The following is a 13,690-nucleotide window of genomic DNA, read 5'->3' on the forward strand; positions in this document are numbered from 1 at the left end:
AAAATCCAGACGAATAGAGTCCAGACAACTTCCCTGGAAGTCCAGACGACTTCCTGGAAGGTCCAGACGACTTCCTGGAAGTCCAGAACGACTTTTTGGAAGTCCAGAACGACTTCCAGAAGACTTCCAAGACTAACAGGTAAGTCGTCCCAGAAGTCTTCTAGATCTGAAAAACCTGCACATCAAATCCATCTGAAAACCTGCATATTCAAAACCGTTCAATGACTTAAAATAGAGAAATGAGTGGAAGATTAGATAAATCTACATTATAGAACACACAAAGCATATCTAAAATTAATAGATATACCTCTAAATTAGTGGAAGAGATACCATTTGATTAAAACCTGCAAAAGAGATAGATTAATAAAAATACATGAGACAAACTGAAAAATTCATATAAAGTTTGGTGTTTTCAAGTCAAAGAGATTAGAGAGAGGTTGGAGAGTTTTAGAATGATGAACATTACATTTTTGTTGCAGCCATTTGAGAGGAGGAGAGAGAATGTGTAAATTTTTCTTTATATAGGGAGACAAAAAATCCAATTAGATTTAATATTTTTGACTCAGACGACTTCCTGGACGACTTACATTTCAGTCGTCTGGTGAAGAAATTAAAACAGACGACTTACATGTAAGTCGTCCAAAAGAGTTTAATATTTTTAGCGGGAAATTAAATATTTTTAGCGGGAAACTAAAATAGAAGACTTTCCAGACGACTTACAAGTAAGTCGTCTGGACGACTGAAATATACGTCGTCCGGGTAAATTATTCAACAGACGACTGAAACATAAGTCGTCCACACCCTAAACATAACCCCTAAACTTAATTATCTAATTAACACTTCATAAAACCAAATCAAACTTGAAAAGTGTTTACTATACACAGAAATAAACACAATAGGTGAAAACTAATTTTTGAAAAAAAACGTTTTAGTTTTCCAAACCAAATCTAACCCTAACAATACATACAATACTACACATATGTTTGCCAAACTCCTAAACCAAAGTATTTCATGATTCACTACTTCCACTCATCTATCTTCAAAACAAATCAATTTTATCATATCTTAATTTATATCAGTTAAAACTGTTTATAATTACTTGATTTTTATTTTTTTACACATCAAAATATTTTTTACAAGATTTATAAATTATTTTAAAATAAACTGGTACCAAACGACTTACACTTCAGTCGTCCAGACGACTTCCAACATCTCAGACGATTTACTGGGGCTATATTCGTAAAAATGGCTTCTGTTTTTTTGTTTGGTCACAAGGGACTGAGCTGTAATTTCACTAGGCTTTAAGGTTAGTTTTGCATTTGATTCAAGTTTGGGTATATGTTTGAAATTAAAATCAAGTTGTGGGTTAGTTTTGGCAAAAACCCCTAAAATATTACACCAAAAACATAGTTATAATACGATGTCTAGTTTTCTTTTTGATAAGAAATGTTCCATCAATTGTTTATCTTCTTTACCCCAGTCGGTAATAAATTCAAGACTTGACGATAATCTCGTGCAAGACAATCAATTGTAATCCAATACAACTTGCTATCGTGGTTTAATTTGAATGTTTCTTGCATGACATAATAAACAGAATTTTGATTATTGTTTCTTCAATTTTGAAACGTCGCTTTAAAACCCTCCACCGTCTTAGACTTTGTTTATGTTCATTTTCTTATAACAACTAGGTAACTCAGGTATTTAATTATTCAATAGTAAGTTCATCTGTTAGATATCTGATAAAGATGAAATGGATGGAAGGGAGATACTAGCTAGCTTTCTACATAGTTACTGATATGTATCGACCAGTAGAGTCGGGTCGGCCCCATCCCCTTAGACGATCATACGTCTATGCTATATAATATTCGATTTATGGATTCCTTTTTAAAAATTAAACGAAAAATCAAAGCTCTGAATATTAGTATTATTTTTCTCGCCAGTACTGCATAAACTTAGTGAACCTGCTTCTACTGCTGTTTCTTAAACTTCAGGTTCGAACTTCAGTTTCGAGAGTTAAGCCAAATGTACGTATGACACCTATCATTCCCCGCCCTCTGTTCCCCAATACATCCTAACTTGTGAATACTTTTTCCATTCACCTTTTCCCATTGAAATTGTCAACATCTGCAATAAAATCTAGCGCGTGGGTTTTGGAACTCCCATGCACTTGAACTCATCAGAATAAACAATTTTTCATAAATAGTACAGAAGAAATATTACTCCTATAAAGAAATAAAAAAAAAAGCAAAAGAAACACATCACGAGACAGTACTATGTGATGTAAGCAACCACATACACCACTCCCTTTTTCTCCTCTCCCATTGTTTGTCCTTTTCTTTTCCTTTCGCCAATAATTCTCTTCTTATTTTATTGGCTATTTAATTTTCCCTTAATTTCTATAAATTATGATTCCTCTTTTTGTTTTAACCTCCTTTTGATTCTTTCTATATATACAAATACAAAACCACCTCTTCCTCTTAACAAACCTCTCTACGTTTCTCTCTCATTAATTGTTGCAATGATGCAAGAATTAGGCTTAGAACGTTTCTCCAACGACGCCGTTTACTTAGACCTCACTCCTCCTTCTCAAACCTCATCCACCTCTCTCTCCATCGACGAAGAAGAATCATCTGAGGCCAAGATCCGACGGCTCATAACCGAGCATCCCGTGATCATATTCAGCAGATCCTCTTGTTGCATGTGCCACGTCATGAAAAGACTCCTCGCAACGATCGGTGTCATCCCCACCGTCATCGAGCTCGATGATCACGAGGTTTCCTCTCTCCCCTTGGCTCTTGGGAGAAGAATATTCCGGAGGTGGCTCCGGCGTTGTTCCTCCTCCGGCGGTTTTCATTGGCCGTGAGTGTGTAGGAGGTCTTGAGTCCCTAGTCGCGCTCCATCTAAGTGGTCACCTTGTCCCTAAGCTTGTCCAAGTTGGAGCTCTTTGGGTATGATATTGTAATTTTACTTCTTTGAGTTTCATTAGTATTTTGCAGTACTCAAAAGCATAAATTTAGGGTTTCTCTTTTCTGGTTATTATCTGATGATCATAATTAAAACACCCATGTACTATATATGAATAATACTTTAAGAATGTGTAAGTAGTAAATTTTATATAATTTGCTTCCCTCGTTTTCTCTCTCACTAAAGTATACATTAATTAATCCATCAACTTTAATTATTTTTGAATCTAAGTGATAAGGACTAAATAAATTTTTATCTAGTTGTATTATGATTCAATTTTTGGTTTTTGTTTCCTTCTTGTATAATATCATGTTGAGGGATAATCAAAGATGTATTTGTAAAATGCAAGATGTTTATATCAGTTATTATTCTTAGTTACTGTTGCTAGACACTAGTTACTTTGAAAACAGTATACTGTGATTAGCAGAGTGTTTTTAATACTATATTTTAGAGGTTAATTAGTTCATCTGAGTATTGGTTTTCTAAATTGATTATGGACTTCTGAGTGCCTTATTCATTATGATTTATGAATAATTATGTTTACGATGATCATATGAATGCGTTCGTCCATCTGAAAGTTAATTAACTTCATTGTTTAAGTCATTATTCTAAAGAATAAAGTAGAGAAGTTAGGAAAGGAAAGAAGATTCTACCATTATTTGTAAGGTCTCCAAGCTCTCAGCGTCACGTTAATTTCCTATTCAAGGAAATATTCCATTAAAAGTCCGCATAGTTGAAGAAACTCAAACTAATAATCCTTAATTACAAAAAATTAATGTAACGAGGATCACCATCTTAACCAAATACAATTTCATGTTTTGTGCCTTGATCTCTCGTCTAATAAACAGTCGGTAAAGTTCATGCATTAACTCCATCTCTTTCCCTTAAATTACAAACGAGTCTAGTTAGAAAAGTACGTCCAAAATTGTAAATACATTTTTAATTGTTCAGTTTATAAGTTCATAGAGTTTTGGAAAATTAAATAACAAGTGGAAAATGAGAGACCCACTTTCAATAATTGAGGGGTTTTCGATAGCGACGCTGGGGCTTAAGTGGCATCTCCAAAAACAAACCTTCTTTTATTTTCCTCCCCACAATTATTGAATTTTTTTTTTCAAAGATTCAGAAAAGACCAGGAATTTTTTTTTTTCCAGTTATTTAAATTGGAATAGCATGCTATATACTTTCTTTATACCGGTCGATTTTGTAGTAGATTACGACAATTAGGTCAAAAGTCTATGTTCCACATTTCAAGGGTCAAGATTGAACTGTGCCTGTACACTGATGTCACTATACTGCTATGTTTTCCAAGAGAGAGATTTGTTGAAATCCTTTTTGTTTTCTTGCGATGCTTCAAACGTTTTTGATTTTTGTTAATACACAAACCATATGACAGAAGAAACGAGTTTCACTGTAATTAAAGTCACAGAGATAGCGTTCTTAATTTATACCATTAGACTACATGATATAGTCATGTTTGTCTGTGTTTACAAATACAATATATTCACTCCTCTCAAATATTTTAATATCATCGTGGTAAAAAAAAAGAAGTAAATATCAAATACTACATAATAGATTACTAGTCTGATCTCGTCTCTAGACTTCGGTCAATTAGTCACATAACACATATACGTGCATTGAAAATTGGATGTAAACGTCAAACTATTTACCGATTCTCACTAGACCAACCAATAAATCATTATGGTGTAGCATGTCTCCCGTATCTTTATTTATTACAGGTATTAGCCACAAATTTATATACGTCACGACAGAGGGCATAAGATTCATGCATCATTTTCTCCAAAGATTATGCAATAACTATGGCCTATAGTTTGTTACATGGTTCCTTATCAAACTACTGGACAGTCAACACTAGTACAACAAACTCTTGGCTGGCAAACAAGCTAATAAAGATGCGGGGGGGGAGGTTTATACCTGGATACAATTGAGAGTGGGCAATGGAGTTAATTGCCGCTTCTGGACTGAAAACTGGTCCGCACTTGGTTCTCTTCAAGGTTACTTTGCAGCTGGCTCGGCTTCAAGACAAGGAATTCCTCTCACTGCCACTCTTTCTGATCTGATCTAATAAAATGGTAGCTGGACTCTTCCTCGACCTCGCTCTGAAGAAATGGTGCAAGCTCAGATCGCATTAACTATGGACACTAGGGGAAGAAGAAGATAGCTATGAGTGGGTTGTTACGGGTACGCATACTGTGAAGTACAAAACTTCACTAATATATTGGAAGCTGAAGGGAGATGAACCATCCGTTCCTTGGGCGAAGGTCGTGTGGTCCACTTTAGGAATTCCAAAGCATAACTTTCTTATGTGGCTGTTCGTTCTGAATAGGTGTCCTACTAGAGATCGTCTTAGGAGTTGGGGCTTGGCTGTAGACTCTGTATGTCTTCTCTGCAACTTGGAGGAAGAATCTAGGGATCATTTGTTCTTCAGATGCGCTTACTCTTGGAGGGTCTGGTCTGAGATCGCGCGCCGCTGTGCTATCGTGCCATCACCGGACTGGGAGGAAACGATGAATCAGATGATATCCCTTCGTGAAATAGGCTCTTCAAGCGTTTGATTCTTCTATGCTGGAAAGGAGTTATCTACTATCTATGGAGAGAAAGGAACCAACGCTATCACAACCACCGATTCCAGACATCATACTCCCTCACTAAAAGCCTTGATCGACTAATCAAGGACAAGATTCTGAGCTTCAGACGTTCTTCTCCCACCACCACCTCCTCCTCCCTCATGCAAATGTGGGTGGCGACAGAACTGATTCCTTGATCAAGATCTTCTACCATGGCCTTGGGCAAATTCTTAACTTTTCTGATCTAAACTATGGGTTTGAACTATGGGTTTTTAACTATGGGACTTTTGTTGGTTTATGCCATATTGTAGGGGTGTCTATAGCTATATGCTTGTAAAACATTTTCTTTCTTTTGCAATTAAATATGAATGCCTTCAGTCAAAAAAAAAACATGTCTCGACCACGTGCTATGTGAGCAAACACGACAGAGTAACTTATATCGACCAAGCATATGTAAATAAATTTACATAATAGAGAAATGGAAATTTGACCGAGGTATATATATACTCGTTCTTATTACTTTTATATTCTGTTTGATACAATAATTTCTTAATTTCAAAATCCAAACTCAAACAGTGAAGTATAAGCAAAGAACTTATGTAAGTATTGGGTTTTGTCCTAGAACTTTTCAGAAATTAACTTAAACTAAAAAGTAAAAAGCGGCAGCTGATTTATCTAAGCATCATTAATTCGTTACTCAAATGATGATGCACATTAATGTCTCTGAATTGCAATACCAATCGCATGCACTGAAGTGTAAGAAAATAAGTTATACAATCAAAATAGAAATAAAATAGTGCCGACCTATACAATTTGGTAGTTGTGGAATAAAGATTTTTGTGTGAGATCATGTGACATGTCTTCAAAATTAAGGTTATGCTTTTCATATATATTTTTTAATTTGCAAGTTGATGAATACTGATGGCGACGATCCTCATCAATCATAAACAACAATCTCTCCAACAAATGTTTCATGTATTAATATGTGGAATAATGCAATAAAAATACAAATAAACCTTGCCTCCACACCAAAAGCCTCCCCCACTTTTAAATACTCGTTATTTTCAGTTAAATTGAATCGTGTAAACTACATAAAAGTATACAATTATTTAATCATTGCATTGCGCCATTCGTCTTTTCACAATTTATGAGTGAGACTGGATGATATTTTAAGAACAAAATATTTATTCTAAATGTTAATTTATTTTAAATTTCACTAAAATTTATTAATTAAATGGACCACAATTTTATATTTTACTCTAATCACTGTGGAAAATATACACTAAGCTTTATTCTATATTGTGGTAAAGTAATAATATTTCTATTATTTTCTATTTTGTTTTCACCCTTTTGTTTTCCACAATTTTCCACATTTTTTAACTCTATTTTATTCTAATGAAACCAGTCATAACCAATATATATTAATCATTTGAACAAAAAAAAACCAATATATATTAATCATAGTCTTAATCTATATCAATTTTTCATTTTTTTTTGAGAATGGATTCATCTTTCAATATATAAAAATAATGCACCGAGTAACATTAAAAACCAATGGATGGTTCAAAAATTAAATAAATTATTTTAGTTAATGTTTAAAATATTCTTTAATTTTGATAAAAAAAACATTATTTAATAAAATAACTCTATAATGTATTTAATACACCAACATTATTTAATTACTAACTTAGAGCCGCCAAAAAAAATACTAATTTAAATGATTGATCAGAAATATTTGTCATTTATATAAAACATAAATTACAATTTTACTTGTTTGAAAATTTCCTCAATCATAAAACGAAATTCTTCGCACTTTTATTGAACACTAGTCAAACCTTTGAACAAAATAAAATAGGAGATATTTTTAGGCGCCCATAGACTTAGTCTTAACGCCAATCTTCTTCCACGAAACACTAGGCATGATCTGCTTTGTGTCCACACGATCCTTAAACTGAACAGCAAAGTTGAGCAACGAATCAAGAAGTGACTCAGAGAGATAGTGAGGCTCGAGTCCAAGCTCCATCAGCTTTGTGTGCTTTGCGTTGTAGTAATGTTCTTCCGCCTCAACTCTCGGGTTAGGCACAGTCATCTTTGTCACGTCCAGGCCGAGCTTTGAACCAGCTTTAGTGACCAGTGAAGCCAGTTCATTGACCGAGAACTGTTCTGTGAATTGGTTGAATACCCTGAACTCACCAGCCTTTGCTGGGTTCGCTATAGCCAGCTCAACACATTGAACCGTGTCTCTTATATCAAGGTAGCCTCTTGTCTACAAAAGAGAAAACATACTGAATAAAAACTGTGGCTGGCATAAAATCCGGAACCCAAAATCCAAACGTATCCAATCCGAAATGTAAAAAACTTGTAGGGTGTTGCAAACATATCCCAACCCGAAGTGTTACTGACCGAACCTAAACATATATTCCAAAAAAAGCCGAAAGAAAATCCGAAAAACAATCTGAATGTCCAAATTACTATCCAATAAAGATATATTTAAACCCGAAATGTTATTCACCGAACCCAAACAAATATTCCAAAAAACCCGAAAGAAAATCTGAACTTTTTCTTATAGATAAACATAAATATGTACTTCAAATACTCAATTCCGTGCTTATAAAATACCATAATGGGAACTAAGAGGATGAACCCAAAAAATCCGAAAAGCCGATCCAAACCCAACTAGCTACCCAAACGCCCAGGCCTAATAAAAACCACTAAAATCTCTTGTGAAGACAGGACAAGCAAGTCAATTTACCTGACCACCTTTACCATAAACAGTAAGCGGATGACCAACAGCAGCTTGCACACAGAACCGGTTAAGAGCCGTCCCAAACACAGCATCATAATCCAACCGGTTCCTTAGCTCCTCATGCATCTCAGTCTCATCAGTCTTCACACCATACACAACTCCTTGGTTCAGATCAGTAGCTCTGATCCCCCACGCCTTGCAAGTAAAAGCAATGTTGTGCGAGTCATGAACCTTGCTGAGATGATAAAACGAGCTAGCCTGCTTCGGGTACGGCAAAGTATCAGTCCTCCCATTGTGCGTTATCGTTATATAGCCTTCCTCGATGTCGATATTCGGAGTTCCATACTCCCCCATCGTCCCTAGCTTCACAAGATGGCACTCTTCTCCAAACTCTTTGATAGCGAAGAGGACGTTGATAGTGCCAATGACGTTGTTGTGCTGCGTGAACACGGCTCTAGAACGGTCGATCATCGAGTAAGGAGCAGACCTTTGTTCACCGAAGTGGACGACTGAGTCCGGCTCAAAGGACTTGAAGGATTCAGCTAGGAACTCGAAGTCACAGATGTCACCAACGTATAGCTCGATTGTCTTCCCTGTCAACGCCTTCCATCTACTGATACGGTCGTGGATGGAGGCTATAGGGGTTAAGGACTCAAGACCAAGCTGGTGGTCGAAGAGACGTCTCACGAGGTTGTCAACAATGGCTACTTCGTAGTTCTTTTTGGATAAGTGGAGAGCAGTGGCCCAGCCGCAGTAACCGTCTCCACCAATGACCATAACACGTTTTGGTTTAGAGGATGAGGAGTCGTTGGTAGATGTTTCAGGTGGTGATTGTTGGCTTATAGCTGCTCGGAAAACGCAGCTTCTTCTTCTTCTTCTTGGTTTCTTCTCTTGAAAGAGAAGTCCTTTGAGAGAAGGTGTTGAAAGGACTTGAGGATGGTTGAAGAAGGTTTGCTTTAAACCAAATGGTTTAATAGAGTTCTTGCTGCTGCTAAGTGAGATAACTGAAGGGCATGGAGATGAGAGTAGCTGCGCCATTTTTAAAAGGTTTGTTCTTGATTTTATCAAACACACATTCACCTGCAAACACACAAAGATGTTTTCTCAGTGTCATAAACAATCATAACCAGTGAAGATTATGTTAATTCACTATTATTTTTGAAATTTAAATAACAAAAAGACATGGGTTTGAGTTCTAAAGCTCTATCATCTTCACACACACACACACACACACACCCAAAATGAACAATATGCATAAAAGTGAAAGAATCAGACTTTTAATCGAAGTTGCAATCAGTTCATCTAAAGACTGAATATTTAGTCATCAGAAAGCAATAAGTATGAAGAAGAGTGAGATTAAATGCACAATGATGGAGGAATGCTTACAGCTGAAAGCTTTGAAAAGTGAGGGCTTTGGAACTTGCTCAGAGTCAGAGAGAGCTGGAGAAGAAGAAGAAGAAGATTGAAAGAGTTTTAAAGTGAGAGCCTTTCCTTGAGATTATTGTCTCTCTCCTCTTGGAGACGAGAGGAAACGACGATGAGAGAGATGAATCACACTAGATATGCCGAAGCATATTCTCATTTCTTCTGTTTTGTTTTTTTTTTTAACCGAGACACTTCTGTTCTGTCCATCCGTGAGTTTGCTGGGCTTAATGTGGGTTATAATGGGCTTTTCGAAATCGCTTTGTAAGGCCTACCTGTTTGCTACGGCAAAAAAAAATCACAGAACCGATCTAACCGTTATCAATATCCAATTCGAACCTTAAGTCCCTAAAATGGTAAACCGGACTTGAGACTAGTGAAATTTATGAGGAGCAAACACTCAAAATCATTTATCCTTACAAAAAAGCTGAGAAGTTATTGATTCTATCAATCCTCGACATTTACAGCAAATCAGATTTTCATTTGAGAACATTGGTTACGTACAAAAAGCTATCAAGTTATTTATGAGAACATTGGTTTTGAAACAACGCTAATGTGTAGCATGCAGTTCCTAAAAGCAGTAGTAAAATGCAAAGTAGTTTTCAAAAGCTTGGTCTGTTTGTATGAGTTTGATGTGGTTACCAGCCATATGCAAATCCTAAGTAAACCCATCATCGTTTTATACGTGGTTGTTAGTCTTTTTTTTTTGCAGGTTGACAACAATAAAAAGTCGTTTCTTAAAATAAAAAATTTAACACACAAAAGTCATCCCTATATAAACAGATTTCAGTGAACGAAAAAAATGCAAAACAATATTCACTTCCCATCTTTCTTATATTTATCTTATTTTTCCGAGTTGTTAAGTTTGATTCCGAAGTCATTTTATAATAACACTGAAGTTTGATAGCGATCATTATTTAAATTATAAGAATCTAAATATTCAACTATTTCCAATGAGATTAGGTATGAAATGACAACATTATATGGCCATTCTCATGAATTACTTGTGACTTTCTCCACGTACGTGCACGCACACACAAACAAGAACACATGCTTAGTTAATATTTTCCCACTCTTTCTTCATAAAAAGTAAGAGTCTATACTATATATAATCCCCTAATTGCTGATGACAAGAATAGAAACCTTCAAGTGTAATCATCCAAAGCGAAGTAATGTCTCTCTTACAGGTTTGAAACTAATACTTCATTACTTCCTCATCAGCTAGTTCTTGACTTATTCTATTTTTTTATCACAATTTCTCTGCCTGTAAATGTTTTCAGGATTTCTGGCAGTTCCTCCAACCATTATCCTCTAGATTTACAGGTATTCTTTTTCTTTCCCACACTTCAACTATTTGCATATTTATCTTTTCTTGTCTATGTCGTTGGATCATGAACTTTTCTAAAATCCCAAAAAATATCTGAAAATTACTTTACTTTGCTACTAATCTCTCATTAAATTGATAATCTTACTTAACACCCTTATATTAACTCCAATTTATGCTAATCTTGCAAAAAACAATTTACGTAGACAAAGATAACTTAATTTTTTTCCCCATATATCATACTTTTTTGGATAAAATGTTTTTAGTTATACTTATTTCATTAGTATATCATATTTTCCGTCCATTATTTTTTTTTTGTTTTTTCTCAAAAACAAAAACAGAGTCGTTCACAACCAGCTGCGACACCGGCGAGTCAGACCCGTGCCGGGATGATGCGGCTGCTCTCACCCTCAAGTACGCAGCTATGGCGTCCATCCTTATCGCTGGAGCGGCAGGCGTCTCGCTTCCCCTCGTTGGAGGAACCCTCCTACCATCAAACGGTGGTCTAATGAGAGGAGCCAAAGCATTCGCGGCAGGAGTCATCCTCGCAACAGGGTTCGTCCACATGCTCTCCGGAGGCTCCGAAGCTCTCTCCGACCCGTGTCTCCCGGAGTTTCCATGGAGGAAGTTCCCTTTCCCTGAGTTCTTCGCCATGGTGGCGGCGCTTCTCACTCTGCTCGCGGACTTCATGATCACGGGGTACTACGAGAGGAAGCAGGAGCAGCTGATGAACCAGTCTGTTCAGTCACTTGGTCCGGCTGAGTTTGGATCGGGTCTATCATCGGGTTTTCTGAGGGATCAGGAAGATGGTGGGAAGTTGCATATCGTGGGGATGCGAGCCCACGCGGACCATCACCGTCATAGTCTCTCGATGGGACCCGAAGGTTTTGAGGCTCTGGCGAATAGGAGCGGTGTCGCAGGTCATGGCCATGACCACGGGGACGTTGGCTTGGACAGTGGTGTTAGGCACGTTGTTGTTTCTCAGGTAAATACATTTCTTGCAACTCTTTTTTTTATATTTCTGGTTTTGACTTTTGAATTGTTTTATTACATTCTAATGAGCTTAAAACAGCTGAGTTCGTTCATTCATGCACAATGAGCTAGCTATGGTTTAACAAATCCTTTTTACTACTTTTCTTACAATAAAGCCAAGTCAAAAATATATCAGTTGGATGCATTCTAATACTGCACGTTAGTTCCATTCTAATAGAGCTGTCTTTGAGTTGTAATATTAACTGGTGAAAAACTTTATGCACTATAGGTTTAATTGCTTACTCACAAGGTTTAACTGTGAAAAACTTCATGCACTATAGGTTTACTTACTTCCATGGAAATGCGAGTGTAACAAGTGATATTCGACATTTGGTTTAAATGTAGCATTCATTTTACGAAACACAAATAGTACTAAAACGAGAAAATACTTTTATAATATTAAAACTTATTGATTGTTATTAGGTAAAGTTATTAGATTAGATAGGTTAGTCAAATGATTCTGTTTATATCATTTAAATGTATAAGTGAGTAGACAAACGATTCCGGTTTTAATATTTTATTTATATGTTGATGGTACGTTTCTTGATTTTTTTTAAATTCAGATACTTGAAATGGGAATAGTATCACATTCGATAATAATAGGAATATCACTTGGAGTATCACATAGCCCATGCACCATACGTCCACTCCTCCTCGCTCTTTCCTTCCACCAATTCTTCGAAGGTTTTGCCCTCGGTGGCTGCGTTGCGGAGGCTAAACTAACCCTGCGTGGATCAGCCCTGATGGCTTTCTTCTTCACGATTACTACCCCAATCGGTGTGCTGTAGGAACAGCCATTGCCTCATCTTACAACTCCTATAGCGTTGTGGCTTTGGTGGCTGAAGGAGTGCTTGATTCTCTCTCTGCGGGAATACTTGTCTACATGGCGCTTGTTGATCTGATTGCTGCGGATTTCTTGAGCAAGAAGATGAGCGTTGATTTTAAACTTCAGATTGTGTCTTATTGCTTTTGTTCCTTGGTGCTGGGATGATGTCTGCTCTTGCAATTTGGGCTTGATTAGTTTTCACTTCTTGATTTTTCAAAACAAGCTTTTCTTCCATCATAACAAAACAGTTATTTTCCTTTAAGTATACGTTTGTGTGTTTCAAATTTTTGTTATCGCGTCATCAAGTCTTGCTGTTTATCGTTGTGATTTATTTATGAAAGTATTGATTGAAATAAAAATGTTTGCTATTTGCTGTATACATACGGTTATAATCTGTATGACTGTATCTACAAGATTATGTAAAGCTTCGGTATGTATGGAATTTGCTCAGATAAATATCTCGAGTCCCATCCATTCATTACCGGGTGTTACATCCTTCCACCTTTCAAACCTCAAAAACTTCATACACGTATCACAAACTTTTGGCACATGTAGATGTTTTGCGTTTTGTTTTTTTGGTAAAAGACTCAATAAATATGGTGAAAGTGTATATAATCTGGCTCTTTAACAACCACATTATTGTCCTTGGACACAAATCAAAACCAAAGATCATCGTGACACCTTTTTCAAGCAATTCTCCTTTTACGTTTTCTTTTTTGATATAAGCCAACAAAACATTTACCAGTATAACTAACACCATATTATATAATCCTTTATAGACAAGATTT

General features: G+C 36.2%; 2 protein-coding genes and 1 pseudogene across 2 annotated transcripts; 2 read left to right on the plus strand and 1 right to left on the minus strand.

Moving 5' to 3' along the window:
• The first annotated feature begins 2,300 nt into the window (after window positions 1-2,300).
• LOC106371065 (glutaredoxin-C6) lies at window positions 2,301-3,058 on the plus strand. The gene is given in 2 exon segments (XM_013811090.3): window positions 2,301-2,794; window positions 2,796-3,058. Coding segments are annotated over 2 exon segments (435 nt in total). The 5' UTR covers window positions 2,301-2,518; the 3' UTR covers window positions 2,955-3,058.
• A 4,215-nt stretch (window positions 3,059-7,273) lies between these two features.
• On the minus strand, window positions 7,274-9,903 carry LOC106364202 (UDP-sulfoquinovose synthase, chloroplastic). Its single transcript, XM_013803858.3, has 3 exons — window positions 9,685-9,903; window positions 8,305-9,378; window positions 7,274-7,818 (listed from the first exon to the last, which is right to left on the minus strand). The coding sequence occupies exons 2-3, from the start codon at window positions 9,334-9,336 to the stop codon at window positions 7,417-7,419; spliced, it is 1,434 nt and encodes a 477-aa protein (XP_013659312.2). The 5' UTR covers window positions 9,337-9,378; window positions 9,685-9,903; the 3' UTR covers window positions 7,274-7,416.
• Window positions 9,904-10,768: 865 nt separating this feature from the next.
• On the plus strand, window positions 10,769-13,197 carry LOC106371074 (annotated as a pseudogene).
• The last annotated feature ends 493 nt before the right edge of the window (window positions 13,198-13,690 follow it).

Source organism: Brassica napus, assembly GCF_020379485.1.
Source record: "Brassica napus cultivar Da-Ae chromosome A1 unlocalized genomic scaffold, Da-Ae chrA01_Random_18, whole genome shotgun sequence".
NCBI lineage: Eukaryota > Viridiplantae > Streptophyta > Magnoliopsida > Brassicales > Brassicaceae > Brassica > Brassica napus.